Source organism: Megalobrama amblycephala, linkage group LG7 (assembly GCF_018812025.1).
Source record: "Megalobrama amblycephala isolate DHTTF-2021 linkage group LG7, ASM1881202v1, whole genome shotgun sequence".
NCBI classification, from domain to species: domain Eukaryota; kingdom Metazoa; phylum Chordata; class Actinopteri; order Cypriniformes; family Xenocyprididae; genus Megalobrama; species Megalobrama amblycephala.
Genome location: NC_063050.1, coordinates 19158412 through 19178480, shown reverse-complemented (window position 1 = coordinate 19178480; position 20069 = coordinate 19158412). Strand labels below are relative to the sequence as shown.

At 35.8% G+C, this 20069-nt stretch overlaps 1 protein-coding gene across 5 annotated transcripts in view; it reads right to left on the bottom strand.

Annotated features, from left to right (window-relative positions):
- The window catches only part of LOC125271957 (VPS10 domain-containing receptor SorCS1), a 230363-nt gene that overhangs the window by 87554 nt on the left and 122740 nt on the right, over nt 1-20069 (bottom strand). For 4 of the 5 annotated variants that reach the window (XR_007185740.1, XR_007185739.1, XM_048196350.1 and 1 more), the window contains exons 2-3: nt 19691-19758; nt 4968-5067 (exon numbers count right to left, since the gene is read on the bottom strand). Coding sequence is in view for 3 of the 5 variants with exons in the window: in XM_048196350.1 (XP_048052307.1) it covers nt 4968-5067; nt 19691-19758 (168 nt within the window). In the remaining 2 variants the exon portion in view is untranslated. Of the gene's footprint in view, nt 1-4967; nt 5068-10081; nt 10462-19690; nt 19759-20069 lie in introns of those variants that run through there. The other variant, XM_048196351.1, reaches the window with a different exon arrangement.

Sequence of the window (20069 nt, the reverse complement as noted above, 5' to 3'; positions counted from 1 at the left end):
TTTACCTTTTTTTGTAAAGGCCGTTTAACTTTCGCTTTTTAGACACTGGATCGGTACTTCCGCCTATGTCACGCGTGGCCTTTCCAACGTGATTATGTAATGTTTGGCGTGTTGCACAGCTTCTGCAAGATGAGCATTTGTGGTTAAAAAGTATATACATTTTTATTTTATTTTTATAAAATGACCGATTTGCTAAATAAGACCCTTTTATTTTTAGAAAATGACTGTTTTGCTAAATAAGACCCTTAATCCTCATCTGGGATCATATAGAGCTCTTTGAAGCTGCACTGAAACTGAAATTTGGAACTTCAACCCGCTGTACCACAGTGTCCACAATATGGAGAAAAATCCTGGAATGTTGTCCCCAAAAACCTTAATTTCTTCGACTGAAGAAAGAAAGACATTAACATCCTGGATGACATGAGGGTGATTAAATTATCAGAAATTTTTTTATTCTGAAGTGAATTAATCCTTTAAACATGTTTTTTCCTTTACACACAGAGGGCCCAAAAACAATTGCTTCCGTCTTACTCTCATTTAAGTGTAAAACGTTTAAAGACATCCAAGATCTTATATCGGCTAAACATGCAAGCAAGGTTTCTAAACCTTTCTTGTGATTGTTTCAAAGGCATATAGATGTGGGTGTCATCTGCATAAAAATGAAAAGACGCTCCATTCTTTCTAAAAACTGAACCCAGTGGAAGCTTGTACAGAGAAAACAAAGTTAAAGCCAAATAGTTGGTAGAGTGTCTAAAGTGCATCAAAATAAAGATTAACCCCATAGTCTAGATGGCACAAGCTCCCAAAACACTGTGCAAAACCTTTGACTATTCTGTCCATAGAAAATATAGAAAATGAAAAAAAAAAATATATATATTTTATATATATATACACTATTTTTCCAAATGAATAATCACTCCCTGCTTTGTTCTCTATGTTGAATATGTTCCATTGCATCCTCAAGATCACCATCAACAAGCATTAATGGATTAATAAAGCTCTACTGTCCACTCCACACTATAGCCATTATGGCTCTTTGCGATGTACTGCATTGACCAGCCTTGCTTCAATTCCCCATTCACATTGAAGGATAATCATTGCTTGTTGGATATAAATAGCCATCCCACATTACATGTTAATGTAAAAGCAGAAAAATGGATGTTGACTATTCTATTAGACCCAAAGCTGTTATTATGTTTACAGTAGAGCCCTTAATTACAACCCAGACCAGGTTTTATAATGTCATTGGAAGGGAGAGTAGCTATTTAATGTGAACTTGGGTTCTGTCTTTATTACTGGCTGGAAAACGAAGCACTTAGATGCAACAGAAAGAAGGAACATCTCCTATGGGTTCGTCTCTCCTCCTCTGGTGTACAAGTTTGCTATTTTGCTGAAGAAAAAGATCATCTGTTGGCATTCAAAGTGGATAAACAATACAGTATAGTGTTGAGCAGATGTTGATGACATTTATGCGTGTGTTGGTGGTAGAGATGCCGTCTAGACACAGTGTAATTAAATCTGCCGGTTCAGAACTGCTGGGAAATATGAATCCCTAAATAAGTGCCCATAACTGTAGGCAAAACAAAATTGATCTGTTAGGAAAACATTCCAGATTATTACATTATGATTGAGCTCCAAGATGCCACAGTTAAAGTGAACAAGACTGAGCAGAAGTGCCTGAAAGAAATTAACTGAAAGTAGCACACAACTAATTTAACTATATTTGGGCTTAGCTGATTTAAAGGTGCCCTAGAATTGAAAATTGAATTTACCTTGGCATAGTTAAATAAAAGTCTCAAACACCATTGTTTCCTCCTTCTTATGCAAATTTGATTTTTGCAAAAGACCTCTGAAGAACAGGCGAATCTCAGCATAACACAGACTGTGACGCAACAGTCGGGATCATTAATATGCACGCCCCAATATTTGCATATGCCAGCCCATGTTCAAGGCATTAGACAAGCCAGTATTAACGCCTGGAGCTGCACAGCCGAGTCATCAGATGTTATGAAGGTAAGCAAGCAAGAACAACAGCGAAAAATGGCAGATGGAGCGATAATAGCTGTTCATGATCCATGATATCATGATATTTTAGTGATATTTGTAAACTGTCTTTCTAAATGTTTCGTTAGCATGTTGCTAATGTACTGTTAAATGTGGTTAAAGTTAACATTGTTTCTTAATGTATTCACGGAGACCAGAGCCATGTAGTTATTTTCATTTTTAAATACTTGCAGTCTGTATAATTCATAAACACAACTTCATTCTTTATAAATCTCTCCAACAGTGTAGCATTAGCCATTAGCCACGGAGGACAGCCTCAAATTCATTCAGAATCAAATGTAAACATCCAAATAAATACTATACTTACATATCTGCATATGCTGCATGACGAACACTTTGTAAAGATCCATTTTGAGGGTTATATTAGCTGTGTGAACTTTGTTTATGCAATGTATTATAGAGTCGTGAGCTTGGGGGCGGGGAGGGCGAGCATTTAAAGGGGACACGCGCTGAATCGGCGCATATTTAATTATGCCTCAAAATAGGCAGTTAAAAAACTGAATAAAAAAAATCTATGGGGTATTTTAAGCTTCATGACATGGATGTCGTTACCTTAATTTAATGATGTCGTGGTCACAACATATTATTATGTTCCCACCAGTGTTAATTTTGTTGACGAATAATTTTCGTCATAATTTTCGTCAACAACATTTTTCATGGACGAAAATGAGATGATGACTAAATAAAAATGCGTTTTGAATGACTAAAACTATGACTAAAATCTACTCTAATTTTCGTCAACAAATAAAAACGAGACGAAAATGAAAGAGAGGGACGATTTGGGAAGATATCCAGTCAGGACTGCTGTCCTGTGTGGAAGATGAACACATTTGAAGTGTAACGTGCTGATCTAGCGGCGCTGTTGTGCGCTCTACAGGCTCGTGCAGCAGCAGCACTTCAGACTGCTTCACAATTAATGAATAGCACATATTTATGCCATGCGATTGCTTATAAGCTAATGTTAATGAATTATGGCAATGTTTACTACACAATGTTTATATGGTAGCATGTTTTAGGTGGTTGTAAAAATGCATATTCTATCACCCTCATGAGCAGCCTGCTACAGTGCAGACTGCAGACATTTCAGAATAAGAGTCACGGTGTATTTCGGGATGGTTTATAATTATTATTTTTTTCCTGGTCATTACTGTTATTTGTTTACACAATAAACTGTTTTTAATTTAATTTATATTTAATTCATAGTAAACTACTGTATCTTCTGTCACAGGAAGGAAAGACTAAGAACATTATTGGACACAATATTCAATATATTTTACAAGCATGAGGGTTATTATAGTTAACTAAACCTAAAACCAAAGAAATCTTAATTACTTGACATAAACGTTAACTGAAATAAAAAAATAAATAAATAAATGTATAAAAATTTAAACATTTTATTTCATCTAGTTTCTAAGCTTTAGCTTAACCTGAGGTATTAAAATAACAAACAGAAATAAAAACTTATAGATATTTAAAAGCAAAAACTAAAAGACATAAACACACAAAAAATACTAAAACTTTTAACTAAAATTACAATGAAAGCAGAAAAACTAAAAATCAAATCTAATACAAATTTTAAATGAAAACTATAATAGTACCTCAATGAAAAGTGTCAATCCCTGAAAAGTACTGAATTTTGCTCTTTTGTGTCTTTTTGCACTTGAACGGTCAAAAACCGTCAGCTTTGGGGAGCAAAGTACAGTTGGGTGAACATAAACAGTTTGGGGAATCACATGTACCTTTATCAGTGGATAGGATCTGTGTATTGTTAGAGAAATGCTTCATGCATTACAATTTAACAAAATTAGATTTTAGTCGACTAAATCTACTGTAGATTTAGTCGACTAAAATCTTATGATATTTAGTCGTCTAAAACTAGACTAAAACTAAAACAATTTCCGATTACTAAAATATGACTAAAACTAAATGGCATTTTGGTCAAAAGACTATGACTAAAACTAAATCAAAATTTGCTGTCAAAATTAACACTGGTTCCCACAAGTTAATATGTAGTGGAGTCAACATGCTATGACGGTCACATTAGTTAATATCTCATGGCCACAACATGTTCCCATGAGTTAATGTGGCGTGGCCACGACAAAAGTGAACCGAACATGTTCCCTCCTGGTCACAATAATAACGTATATATATTATATATAAAATTGTAAACACTTCAGTTTCACTAAAATTAAAAAATGTCACTAAAATCGTCTTCAGCGTATAGAACTTCATGACTAGCATGTAGCTTAGCTCGCTAACCCCAACACTAACTACTGGAAGTGTGTTCCATCTTCATTAAGGGACTAATAGCCACAATTAAGTAATAAATGACTCTTCTTGATAAAGGAAAAAGTAAAAGAGGAGAAAAAGAGGTTTGAAAAAGGAGGACAGAGAAAGATAGCTTGCACTGTCAAAGCAAACTCCCAAGCCTCAAGCCATAAATACAAGCCTTCTCGTCATGCCTTTGATTAAAACACTAGCAATTTATGAATATCTTTTCATCCAGATGATAATTCATTAAAGCTCAGAGTAAAAAAAAATGCAGCCTTATCAATATTAATGATATGAATGTGTTTTGCTTTGAATGCTACTATATCTCCAAGTGAAAACTGCATGCTGTAGTCAGTGAATCTTTAAAATGCATTGATCTCATAAAAAAGCTGGAGAGCTTAGTAAATACTACCAGAGGATAAATTAGCCACCAGCGCACTGAGCCAAAAAGAAGACCTGTGAAATCCTTCCAACATGGTTAGCGGTCATAAATGAGCAGGGGGTTCGAGCTCTGCACGTACATAAACATAATCACTTTGAAAAATGTTTTGACACCTTCGTAAAAGAGACATCATGAAGACTAACAATGCGTGTACGTACCAGACGGAAGAAGCGGATGCCATAAATCTTACCTTGCGCTTGTTGTTGGGGCTGACGTACAGATAGCTGAGGATGGTCTTCACTCCCACCTTTTCATTGAGTTTCTCATAAGTGGTTCCATAATCTGTTGACCTGAAATGTAATCAGAGGCCTTGATGAGAACCTGGGTGTAATTAAAGACTGACTGCGCGCTTTAAACAAGGCTGAAGCGAGTATGGAACTGTAGCTTATTCATGGAAGCAAAACACTTCTTAAGTGCCTAATTTGTTTTAAGCAAGGTAATTACAGGTTTAAGAAATGTTGCAATTTGTTGCAGTTATGCAGTGACGTTGCCTATGAGATATAGGTCCATTGTTCGATAATCGTAGACATCTATCTATCGTAGACATCTATGAAGCACAGCTCACGCAGAAGTCACTTTCAAACCAAGCAGTTTTCTGTTGTTTAGCTCAGCAAATTTGCATGACCAACTTAAACATGGCCAGAAATCTGCGTGGTACACATTTACACCTTGCACGAAATTCTAGATTGCAAGGATTCTGATTGGAATTGGATTTTGCCAATGAAATTTTGTTGAGCAACAGTAAATGTAGCAGTAAACCCAATCTCACAGGAAAACCTAAGTATTTTATGAGATGACATACGAAAATGTTTTTTTTTTAAACAAAAGTAAGCATGAAGGTCCACCTCTAACCCCACCCCTGAATATAACTGTCATGGAGGCAGAAGTCAATTATACGAAAACAAACAAATGAACTACCAGTTTGTCAAAATGTATTATAGTTATGAATTACCATGAGACTGTGTTGAATTATGAGGATTTAAGTTATTATTAGTATTACTATTACTATTATTATTTATTTATTTTTTTAGTTATGTGAAAGTTTACTGTAATTTTTAGGGCTGTCAAATTTGCATATTAATGCTCATCAAAAAACAAAAGACAGAGAAAATCACTCACTGCTCTTGACTGAATAACTTTTGTAGCTTTAACAAAAATGTATCTATATATAATTTTAAGTTTAGCAATCAAGAAGACTGTGAAGTGTTTGATAACTTTATTCAATTTCTGTATATTTCCTACATGTTAGATCAAGTATTTAAAATGTACTGTCTTTATGTTGTTTCTATGGAGATTAAATGTGAAATTATTACAATACAAAAATATATAAAAAACTTTAATGTTAGGTACGATTACTTGAAATTTCAACATGTTCTCCAACTAATACGACCATATAGGTTGTTTGTCACTTCTCTGAAATACGACCCATAGGAGCATTTACTAAAGTTGCGCCCCTATCGACAACAGGACACTTTCATTTTAATGCATTGTTCATAGCTCAATTGGCAGAACATTGCAATATATAACAATATATAACAATAAGCAATCATGTGATCACGCGATCATGGGTTCAATCGCAGGGAACGCATGTGCTTATAAAGTATGTATGCACTATAAATCCCTAAACCAACCTATGGGTAGGTTTAGGGATGGGGTAGGTGTAGTCGTTAATAAAAAATGATTTTTGCTAAATGGAAATAGGACAAATGGTGTAAAAAGTCCACACATTGCATTTAAATGAACACGCATTTTGATTGTTAACAACAATCATGCATCATTTCATGATGACAGACGTAACACGACACTGTCATTGTTTTTACGCCAGCTAGACTTTAAAACATAAATATAGGTCGTAAAAAGGTAACTGAAAAACGACCTATCGTTTTTTTTTTGTTTTTTTTTTGGAGGACAGTCTCAATTTTTATCTTCAAAAAAAGGAATGGCTAGATCATATCAGAACAGAATATAAAAAAGTTTATTAACTTATTTTAATAGATAATATTCACAGTTTTATTAAATTTCAGATTCCATGTAATGCAAATTTTGAAGTGTTCAGATGCAAAAGCCGCTAAATGCCATCTCTGTCAAAAATGAGATAATGACATTGGCACGTAGTACACGTTCAACAAATCACGTGCTTCAAATCCTCTAAATCGCAGCGTCAGCCCATTCAGAAATATCGGTTTGTTGGCAAAAGCCTCTAGACGCCACTTCCCTTTGGCAGCAAAAGCTGCTATATTCTGAGAACCAATCAGAAGGCGCGAATCGAATCATATTATTCCGAGCGGTTTCAATATAGCGGCGCTGAGGAGATTTTTTTAGAGTCAGATTCAGATTGAGATTTTTAAAATAAAAGATGGAGTATGATGAAATGGATCAGCCTGTCCTACTAATATTGAATGGCAGAAGAAAACGTTATTTACCTCAAAACTCCGCCTGTCATAAGGCAAAATAGCCTACAGTGGAAATGGCTTGGTCGCAATTGTATCATGCACTCATAACAGTTATACATCAAACAACAGCTCTATTTCGCCAAAGACAAAGTCAAACAAGATGCTATTCTTCTGTCTCATATGGAAGCTGTGCCATATAAACGGAGGAGGCAAAAAGTGGAGGCTGAATAGAAGAGACGTGTTAGATCCCTGTGTAAAGATGTTTGTCTACTGTTTAGTTTTTAAGTGATAAGTGCTTTCATCTTTTTCAGGGTTTTTAGTTGCATCTTTAGTGATTTTTCAACTATTTACCATGTCTTGTCCCAAATAGGTGGATTTAGAGGTTTTTGCAAAAAAAAAAAAAGCACAAGTGGATTTAGCTGGTTTTGACGCAAAAGAAAATGTAACTTGTTAAAAACCAATAAATTGTCTAGAGTGACATTTTTGAAAAAAAGTTATTTTATTCACTAGCTAATAACCTTATCATTACCTTTAAAATGAAACTCCTGAACTTGATCGTAAAAGCCTGGTAAAAAAATGCTAATTTTAAAGAAAAGAAGTCTGATGGATTTAGAGGGTTTTGCATCTGAAGTCTTCGCATGTTCCTGGATCAACATCTTTTGTTGATCCTGGAACAACAACATTCCTGTCTAAAAACATGGTCCTAACCCTATTCCTACCTCTAAACCTAACCCTACCCATAACTTATCCTTAAAATCAGAGGGAAATGATGAATAAGAATGGTGTAGAAGCACCTAACCATTGCTGTAAGCCTAAACTTGACATTAACAGTAAACCTATCCCTCAAATCTGATTGGTTGATTAGAAAGTTGTTCCAGGATCAACAAGGATGTTAACCCAGGAACATATTTTCCTTGGTGAAATCACCGTATTTCACATGAGTTTTCATGAACTCATCTTATCAAATCTTGTTGAAGGAGAATTGAGTACTTTTTAAATTAGTAAATATTTTGATTTAGTTTATGAGTAATTTCTGTAAGAGTAATTTCTGCCACCCTATCATCCCAATGCTCATTGGCATTCACACAAAATGTCAGCTTTTAATTAAACTTACAGTATGGGGGGGAGTTAAAGAAAAGAGACCATCAGTCAAAGCTGAGGAAAGATAAAGAATCTGTCATCAGTGAATGTGAAGTTTTAACGTTAATGAGACTTTGCGTTCTGACGTTTCATTTTCAGCTTTAAATTTGAAATGTGTACTGTATACTAGTAAGTCAGCAGTCTCTAGTCTACTTCAACAACAAACTACAGGCCAACAGTAATATTTTGTTACTTTAAATTTTTGTTCTCAGATCAATAATAGCCCAGTACATTGCAATGGAATGATAATAAAATCCAAGATGCAGACGAGGTCAAAACGACAATGTTCAATAAACAGGAGAATAAAACAGAATACACAAAGACAGCTGGTCAGGATCATATTAATCCAACAAATAAGACTTCACAAATGACCGTTGAAACAAAGGGAGCATTTAACTGTTGACTAATGAGCTCCAAATGCAACACAGGTGTGTGGCAACTATGGTAACGAGCTACTGATAAACACAGAATTCCAGAGAGGATGCCCTCTGTTGACTGTTCGGGGAACAACAGACATTTCCCTGACATCTACACAAACAAACACAGTCATTTCAGAGGATACAGCTTTGTTGCTCTGGTGCTATATGTAGCACTTCTTGGTTATTAACTAAATATATGTCATTTTCTAGACTAGGGAAGGTCCACGGAGACGAAATTAAAGTTCTCAGCATTGTAAACGGAACAGAGACAATCATTTAGCTCTTTTATCCAAGCAACCTACAGCACTTACAAGCCTCCCTTTTACAAGCTTCAGTGCATCTTTTCAATGCAACGCACAACCACCTACCCAAGAAAAGTGACAATTTTACAAAGATTTTATATAAGCAAGAAATCATGCACAAAAGACCTGGTGATTCGCTATAAAAAGGACTTTGGTTTGCAAAACTTTATCAGAATGTTCTTGGAATTTAAATTACTATAATGTTAGAGGTTAAAGCTAACAAAAAAAAAACTATTATTTTTCATATATAATAATTACACTCAAATAAAAATGTAAGTGTATGCATCTCGGTAGCACATGAGGTAGTTTTCATAAACATGTCTTCATGACAAATTTATACAAGCATGCATTTATAATTTACATTAAAGAAGCTCCTCTCTAGTGTTTATATATAGATAACTAACAAACTATGAACTTTGGAAAACTTTCCTGATGTACAGTAAATGCAACTTTAAGTGACACATTTTTCACAAGCTGTTCCCGTTACTGACCTCTTTCTGTGGTTGAAACACTGATTAAGCAATTACATGAGACATGATACATTTCAGTAAGTTGTATTGTATCATTCAACATACTTCTGACGTTCATGCATGTTTTTTTCGAACTATATCTTGTATTAAAGTGGAAGAAAAGACTCGTGTTCCACGTTTCTGCTTGAACTGAGGTGCTACAGCGATCCGTCATGTCACATTTAAAAATATTGTTTGACATTTGTGATAAAATCGACAGAATTTGGAATCTAAAACTTTGTTTCTTATCACAAGTAACAAAGCACAAAGCTCTTTGCAATTTGAACTGGTTTGAACTACGGGTGATTCATAGGGTCAAAAAGAGCATGTAACGTTAACTTGCACTAAATTAAACACAAGAGATTTTCTTTACACACAGTAGCTATAAGTTGCAGTCCAAATATGTTTTGATCCTCCTTTTGATTAACAGGATATAATCGGCCCTGATGATTGGCTGTTAGTGAAAACAATTGACGCCATTTAAAAAAAAAAAATGAACTAAGTGCTGTGCATTATTCTCCATATATAGCACGTTCTGTACCCTAAATCCATTTTGTCAGAAAAGCCGGGGTTGTCCACTGTCAGGCATCGCAAGTTCACGTTTTACAGCAGAAGCCGACAAGAGCCCTTGTTGTTTGTGTACAGAAACCGATAAGTCCGTTTTAGCAAATCAGCGCGCAGTATTCAGGTCAGGTGACAAGGCTTCTAGTCACTTCAAAAAGACGCGCTAGCCGAGGGAACTTTTGTCAAAGCTGATTAAAGTGATCGAGGATTTATAATTTCGACTCCTGTAAGTCCTTGTACACCATACACGACTTAAGGTGCGGTCATACTGCACTTTGAGTTCCATTGACTTCCATTCAAACGCATGCGAACGCGTCAGGCCAGAAACGCAAGCTCGTGCGAAAAAATTCGCATTTCGCTGCATTCCAAAGTTCAAGTTTGGTGAACTCTGACCTGCGAATTCGCATCACGTGAAGACGTGCGACCAGTAGAAGATTGATTCGTCACGGCATGACATCTTGGCTGAATTAAAAGAATTAAATTTTTTGCAGTAAAGTCGAGTAGGTTCTATATTTTTACATTTTGAATTTATTGCTTTAAGTTATGGGTTGAATTCATGTTTATAAATAAGACGTTGTAGACAGTGACGTCATATGACGACCATTACAGCATCCGAATAAATTTCGCACGTTCAAAGTCTAGTGTGACCGTGGCTTTACACGCTTAAACCTTGGTTGCTCTTTTGCGTGTGTGTGTGTGTGTGTGTGTGTGTGTGTGTGTGTGTGTGTGTGTGTGTGTGTGAGAGAGTGTACTTGTGTGCCGATCTGTTAGTGTGTGTGTGTGTGTGTGTGTGTCTGTCTGTCGATCTGTTAGTGTTTGTGTGCACACGTGTGTTTGAGTGTGTTTTAAATGCAGTAACAAAGCAATTACTTGGGTTTTGTTTAACTCTGAAACATGAAATGTGGAGTTATCTGCTTTTGCCAAAAAACGACTGTTGGAGTTAACTGCTTTTGCTAAAAAAACAAACTTTTAATATATATATAAAAAACATACTTTCAATGAACTTTCATTTTTTAATTTACCTGTATTTTTTAGAGTTATTATATTACTTAATCAAAACAACCCAACTGCAGTTTGATTGATATAACTTGGAATGCACAATAAAAAAACATGATTTGTGACAATTAATAAAAATGGAGTTAACTGTTTTTGCAAATAAACTCTTCAATTGCTTTTATCAGCCTGTACTATTGGCCGATACATTGGTGTAGAGTTGTCAAAAGTACTGACTTCGGTACCAATCGGTACTGAAATTTTAAAAATGTGACGCTTTGAGTGCTGTTGAGCGGATTCGTAAACACCTCTGATTGGCCATTGTGTTCACACGCTCATCGGAAACGTCTGTGATTGGCTACAATGATCAACACACAGGAGCGTTTGAAAGCACACGGAAGTCTTTGAATTTGAAAGTGTTTTGAAAGCAAGAGTGGGAGCGTTTGAAAGCAGCCATCTATCAGCGGACCGGTCCACGATAGACGCCTGCTTTCAAACGCTCCCATGCGTATGTAAGTGCTCGATGAAGAGCGTCATTGATGACTATCTACGTTTTTGAAGCATTGATCATTGAAGCTGTATCTTGGCAACTCTACAGTTAGTGCATCTCTAATTTCAGTCTTTCTACTTCAATGTTTAATTCAATGTGTTACTTGATGTTTCAATGTAATCATTTGTGAAATTTACAAGCAGTATCTGAGTGAAAATTGTTTCAAAGTAAATCCAACACCAAAGTGTAGTTTCAGCGTAGTTACCACAAAAGTCCTCATTAATGATTCAAAACCAACTTGAACTTATATATGTGTATGTCTGGAAATCATTGGCTCACTTCGAATGCTTGTCGAGTCAAAGAACTACAATGTTTGATGCGTCGTTGGCGATAACGCTGTAGTTGATGCTTCGCTCTATAGATCTCAATGCATTTTGGAACGTTGAACTGAATCAACCTTTCTGGAGTAACCTTAGGTTAAGTGCATGTCTTGCTCAAGGGCTCAACAGAAGTCAGCATTCGCTTGGTTGTACTAAGCTTTAGCAACACCGCCACACACCAACCACATGTCCTTTCCAGGAATCAAGCTCAGGCCGTCACATGAGACAACTTAAGGACGATAAATAGCAAAGCGGTTAAACTAAAATTACAAATTCCATAGTAGTTTTTGTGATTATTCTGAGGATTCTTTGAAATCAATCAAGCAGTTCTAAGTGTTTAAAGACACAAGTTAATGAACCAAGTCATATTTTTTCTGCCAGAATAACATGTGACGACCTTCAGGTGCCATCAGGCTGCCTCATTAAGTTGTTACTGAAATGTACAGCACTTTCCATTCAATTGATTTACCTAGCGGTATCTACACAAATACATAAACACGATGAGATACAGAAAGAGGGAGAAGGAAAGTTATCCAACAACCGGTTGTTTACATTTCCTGTAATATGAAATGTTGGATATTGACAGCATTTGAAAAATAGGCTGTGGTGAAGATGTGGTGAGTTTTATAAAATATTCATACGTTCAACTGTGTGCTAATGTGAAACTTGTGTTCGGTTGAGACCTGACATTTTTTAAACATGATTTTCCGGGGTAGAACTGCCATTTCAAATCTATTTTAGAAGAGCAAAGTCTTGCCAACTCACACAGAAATGACGCAAAGACACATAACATCAGAGAATCAAAATATCTGCTACCACTTTAAAAGCGTGCAATCAAGTGTACACCGGAAAAATAAAAATCATGTTTGGATGTTAAAAGTTTCACGAACCTCATTTGACTTGCAGTTTGACTCCAGTGCCATTCTTACATCCTTCAAAACACTTGGAACTTCATCTTTTTATAACAAGCTTGTACTTTGTTTTTGCCTGCTTCCGCTTCACAATTCTAGCCTGAAGCTGTGGAACAGCACAACAGTATTTTTTCCCCCCACCACCGAAATTTGACCTTGGACCATTTAGAGTTCCGCTCTCATTGCTTTAAGATCTTAATTAACACATTAAAAGCATGACACTTTAAGTATCCCGCTTAAAAATGACATGTTCTATTGTTTAGTTAACTTATAATGTTAGACAAGGTTTCTTTCACAAAATAGTTGCAATTTAGTTGTACATGACCACGTTATTTCACAAGCTGTACCTTTAAGAATTCTGTGCTATGATTGGCTAATCTGTTGCATGTAGAAAATAACAATGTAGTTGCCATTCATTTAATAAACATTGATGAAACATTGATGCATAAACATAGCCTGACGTGGTCATACTCAATTCTAATTCGAATATGAGTCTGATACTGCTCCATTGGGCTTTGATTATGGGGGCGTATTTCAACCGATCCAGGAAAGACCTCAATTGGATAGACCTTCAACCAATCAGAGCTACAGAGTAAGTGATGTATGTTGAGCGGCGCATAGTTGTCAATAGAACTCAACTGCACACATGCTGGAACTAGTAGAAGATAAGCGTAAACAATCTTTGCCGGTGTTGTAAAAAGAATTTAAGTATACACGGAGTACTTGCCAATTAATGCGCTGTCGATATCTTCTATAACGGACGCGATGGCGGAATCTACACATCTCAGTTCTTCAACAACAGCCATCATTGTTGTAAACTAATTCAACCCAAGCGCTCTTTGATGACGTGGCTGATTACGTTTCTGGTGATTCTGTCAATCATCGCCCTGACAAATGTGATTGGTCCGAACAGTTTCTGTTCGGGCATAATTACTCCTCTACGGATCGAGTCCAGACCGAACTCCCCGACCTCAAAATGTTGTGGGCGGGGCTAAGTTCGGCTGGCATCCAGTCTAGCATAAACATTGATGTGTAAATGTATTTTAATGGCCCTAATGATACTATTTAAAGGTGCCCTAGATTCAAAAATTGAATTTACCTCGGCATAGTTGAATAACAAGAGTTCAGCACATGGAAAAGACATACAGTGAGTCTCAAACTCCATTGTTTCCTCCTTCTTATATAAATCTCATTTGTTTAAAAGACCTCCGAAAAACAGGCGAATCTCAACATAACACCGACTGTTACGTAACAGTCGGGGTGTACGCCCCCAATATTTGCATATGCCAGCCCATGTTCCCAACATTATGAAAGGCATTAGACAAGGGCAGCCAGTATTAACGTCTGGATGTGCACAGCTGAATCATCAGACTAGGTAAGCAAGCAAGAACAATAGCAAAAAATGGCAGATGGAGCAATAATAACTGATGATAACATGATTCATGATAACATGATATTTTTAGTGATATTTGTAAATTGTCTTTCTAAATGTTTCGTTAGCATGTTGCTAATGTACTGTTAAATGTGTTTAAAGTTACCATCGTTTCTTACTGTATTCATGGAGACAAGAGCTGTCGCTATTTTCATTTTTAAACACTTACAGTCTGTATAATGCATAAACACATCTTCATTCTTTATAAATCTCTCCAACAGGGTAGCATTAGCCATTAGCCACGGAGGACAGCCTCAAACTCATTCAGAATCAATGTAAACATCAAAATAAACACTGTACTTACGCGATTAGACATGCTGCATGACAAACACTTTGTAAAGATCCATTTTGAGGATTATATTAGCTGTTTGAACTTTTTTATGTTAAGGCAAGCGCGAGCTCTTGGGGCGTGGAGCACGGGATTTAAAGGGCCACACACCCTGAATCGGCTCATTTCTAATTATGCCCCAAAATAGGCAGTTAAAAAAATGAATTAAAAAAAATCTATGGGGTATTTTGAGCTGAAACTTCACAGACACATTCAGGGGACACCTTAGACTTATATTACATCTTTTTATAAAAAGTTCTAGGGCACCTTTAACCCCAAACAATTCCATGTGGATGGGGTTCATTCATAAATTATGACATTGTATTGGGGTAAAATAGTATCATTGGTGCCATAATGGATAGTTCAAAAAATGTTTTGTGATTAACAGAGGAAAGAGAGTCAAGCATTCTTTTTCGTTCTTTGTTTAGGGGTTAAAATGAAGTTGGAAATACCTTTGCAGCGATATACTGTTAACAAACATCCCGACGCCGCCCACACTGCTGAGAGCGACGTTTAGATGAATATGTAAATATATGCTTTGCACGTTAAACTCAATAACAAAATAAACACACTTCAAAAATGACAGCAGTGAGAAAACAGTGTCTGATCATAGCAATGTGGATGTTTGCATGAGCTCTGCAATTCGTCAGTCAAGTAATGTCATGTCACATTTATTTATATAGCACTTTATACAATAGATAGCTTTGAACCAAACAACTTTACAGAATTAAACATGAAAAAACCAGTGTCAGTGTTGCTTTCAATTAGAATTACACTTTAATTTCTACTATAAAGCAGCACTCCAGTGTTTGTTTTCATTTGTGTATGTCTGACCTCGACGGATTTCAAAGAGGAAATTAACTGGAGAAGATGTCCTCCACCAGAGTGCACCTACCTATTACATAATCGCCACGGACCAATGGGACTTTCCGGACTTTTCCGGAAAGTTTGCTTTGGCAAGCTGTTTTGAACTCCTGAAACGAACTCCAAACAAACTTCATCTGGCCTGATTTTGTTCGAAATTATGTTATATCAGTCTTTCATTTCACCTGAAGTATATCGATTCCTCTTAAAATTGGTTCTATTCACTTCCACTGTACACTCTAAAAATGCTGGGTTAAAAACAAACTAAGTTGGGTTGAAAATGGACAAACCCATCAACTGGGTTGTTTTGACCCAGCGGTTAGGTTAAATGTCTGCTCAATGTGCTGGGCAGTTTTATTTAACTCAACGATTTTTTAAAAACTACTATATGACTGGCTTAAAATGAACCCAAAATTAAATTTAAAATCAGACACATAATTACTAGAGGCAACATTAATAATCAAAAGGTGGGTTAAAACAACCCAACCGCTGGATTTGTCCATTTTCAACCCAACTTGGGTTGTTTTTAACAGAATTTTTCAGTGTGTATATGCGTCACCGTAACCTCATTTAAAAGAAGATAAAGGATGATTTGAAATTATATTTTTGTCTAAACTGATCGATTAATTCATATAAGCAGTATTTTGATTTGAACAAAACCAGATGTTATCACACAAAACACATTTTGTTTATCTGACAAAATCCCTTTTATAATTGTTTTTTTTTTTTTTTTTTCCCTGAAGAAATGGAATACATGCATACAATACATGCAAAAAATGAAAAGTTAATAATCTTGTTATTTCCTTTTTCTACTCACTGGCAGAGACTGAAAACTACTGAAGCGCAAATACACAAGGCTAAATAAACTGTGTCTATGTGCATTAATCAAACCTTCCTTCAGTCTCAAAATACATTTAATAACCAGCACCTCAATGAGAGCAGCTATCGCAATGAAGCTCTTTTCAAAGCCAACAATATCACAAATTAAGTACTTGCAGGAGCTCAGACTCAAAAAAAGCTTCTTCTTTTTTTTTATTTTTTTTTTATCCATTTTGGCTTTGTAAATGTTTAAGGGTACTAGAGGCTGGTACTTTTAGAATAATATTTAACAATTACACAAAGACTCTCCTGGTTCCAGAGATAGCACTAACTTTGCTGACCATATGCTTTTAGTGTTTCTCTATACACTATACATACCTATGCTACTCCAAAAAATGCTTACAGTATCTACAGTATAGGAAGTGTCTTGGTACTTTATAACTTCCCATGAAAGTTTAATTATCTGCCACGGAAGGCATTTGACTACATTCATTAAAGCACTCCTGAATTTATCTACCAGGGTGAGGGGGAAATAATTGTCTTGAAATATGCAAATATCTTGAGGGAACACCATAGGATGCACCTGGCCTGTAATATGGCCTTGGTTATATTACCATCTATTAGACCTGATATGACTCTCTTGAGAAACTCTTACACTCACTGCACTGTCCAGTACTGTACTTATACATGGATACTGTACACTTATATGATAACTCATATGAAGCAGAATGCACATCAAATCCATCAGGATATTTAATGGTTGCCTAATTCAAAATCGCATGAAATCATGCACCATTTTCATTATTGAGTTTACTACTAAAAGTCTATTTTTAATGTTCGCATTATAGACATTTAATCCATCGCACACACAAATTATATTATATTATATTATATTATATTATATTATATTATATTATATTATATTATATTATATTATATATAACAGATAGTTCCGGCCCTTCATTCTGATTGGTTGAGCCACTTTCGAAGCCGTTATAAAATTCCCGAAAACATACAGCTGACCTCATTACATAAGTATCGCTGCGCCACTAAGTGTGTGTATGTTGCTGCGTCAGTCTTAGTGTTTGTTCTCTGTTCATTTCGTTAACTGAAGCTGCATTATGTAGAAGAGTATTGTGAGAGAGATATAGAGTGACTGAGTGTATTACCTGCATTCAGATTTAGCATTTTCATTCTGGTCAGTCAGTCCTATGTTCATAATAAAAAATCTGTCTGAGTGTCCGCTGCAATCTTGTCCTTTTAACAGTTAATGGGTTTCCCCATGCCCTGCTGACACTGGCAGCGCTAGTCAAAGCATTTGTCATTTCCTTCTTGTTCCGTGTTCACAACAAGTTTCAATATAAAAGTCTTTGCGACTGAGTGCCTCGTTCATAAAGACAATCTTTACCGCCATCTAATGGCGTAATAATGTAACTTCTGTTGCTGTTCACGGTCAGGGACTATTTTTTCCCAGCGGAAGGAAGCCTTTTAATGATTTTACTTCATGAAAGTTGCATTGATATATATTTTTTGGCGTTAATATTTGCATTGTGTGGTAACCGTTTTATAAAAGCAATGAGCTCCACAAAGCCGTGGTTTACAGTAAATTTATAACAGCTAAGGGAGTTTTAGGCACTCCGCTCCACGTCGTATAACTTAGCTGTTATAAATTCATTGTAAACCACGGCTTCTTGGGGCTTATTGCTTTATTATATTATATTATATTATATTATATTATATTATATATATATTATATTATATTATATTATATTATATTATATTATATTATATATATTATATTATATTATATTATATTATATTGGGCAAGACTTTAAAGTTTGTGCTATACAGAAAAGGACAAATAAATCAAAAACTGTGACAACTCTCCCCATTTTCCCCTATATACAGATGCAGTGATTTGCAGATAATTTATACTACTGCTCAAAAGTTACTCAAAAGCTTCATTTATTTGATCAAAAATACAGTAGAAACAGTAATATTGTGAAATTTCATTAGAATTTCAAATAACAGTTTTTTTTATTTTAATTTAATTTAAAATGTAATTTATACCTGTGACATCAAAGCCAAGTTTTCAGGATTCTTTGATGAATAGAAAGTTCAAAAGTACAGCATAAAAACAATTTAAAAGACTTTACTGACACTTTTGATCAATTGAATGCATCCTTGCGGAATAAAAATATTAATCGTCACAATTTATAGTACTTGTGTTGATATAGATATGTTTCCATTTGAAAAATAACCCATTCTTACATTATGTACTCTTACATGATAAACTGCATAGTACTTATGCAGAATACACACACACACACGCACACAGAGGACAGACATCACGGCAGAACACTCACACACAGACTCGCACAAAGGGTAGACATCATCGAGAAATCCAATTATCATTTCCTGTTCATCTAAAATGATTGGGTAGGTAACCACACTGCATACTGCCATTTGATTAATCACCCTCTGGTTACCAGCATATTTTATGCAGGGTCACTAACTTCATTACTGAAATGCTGGGTCAACAGCAAAGCATTGTCTGAGAGTAAGAGATTGCTGAACATATCAGATTTCTTTCTGAGAGATCTTTGTTTATGAGCTCAGCTGGATCTTTTCCTGTCCTGCTATAATACAGGGTGTTTGGCCACTGCATTTCCGATGGAAGCTCCATCTTTCCAAGCTAAAGGGCCACACAGTCTGCTGAGCATCTCCATTCCAATCTGCTGCTGGTAGACGCTGCCAGATCTGGTGATCTGAGGCCAGTTTCATCATTTGTTTAATGATTGTAGAGCTTTAGATTAGTGGAAGTTAAGGAAATAGCTCAGAAATGAAACCGGAAAATGTACAACGTGAATGGAACAACATGAAGTGTGTCATTTTTGGGTGAACTATCCCTTTAAGATCTTCAACGTCAGATCCATTCATGCTATTCTAATGCACGCACATTATGTCCACTCAGATCAATGAGCTGAGTACTGGATATCTTAAAAGAGTATAAAGACAATCAACGATGGAGACAACCATTAATCAGCTAATGTAGCTTTAACAGACTATTAATACTGAGTTGATTTAAAAGTCACAACAATGGACGTGTTTGTACTGTCACACTGTTTAAACAAATGCAATTGCAGAGAGACTATGAGTACCTTTAAACAGCACTCTATTTATTTGTTTCTTTCTGATGTTTGAGGAGCTACCACAGGGACAGGGATTTTTATCTACTTTCTTAAATAAAAACTTTCACAATTGAGAACAAACAGTCACAAAGGTATTACAGAACATGATTGTAATACATTTCCCTAGTAGCACGTACACATAAAGATTGAAGCCCTGAATAATCATTCATATTCTTACCTCCATAAAGAGCTTTCTGTGACACTGCCCAGATTGAAGTCGTACAGTTTGGTCAGCATGAGGATGACCTGTACAAGAAAAAGAAAAAAAAAAAGATGTTGTAAAAAAAAAATACCTTAAATCTAGTTCAGCGCAGGCTGATAGGCCCTTACATGCAATCTGCAAGCAATCACATTATTACATTACAGCTGATTGGCCTCTGCTGATCCTGCAGCCAATGAGATTGATTGCTCAATATTTAAACAGTCTATCATTGTTTGCTGTAAGTTAGTCCTGCAGTAAACCTGCAGTTCCTCTGAAACCCTCCACCTCCCCAGCTCCACCTGCCTATGTATATCTACTTACGCAACAGCATATCTGCATGTCTGTGTCTCTATTA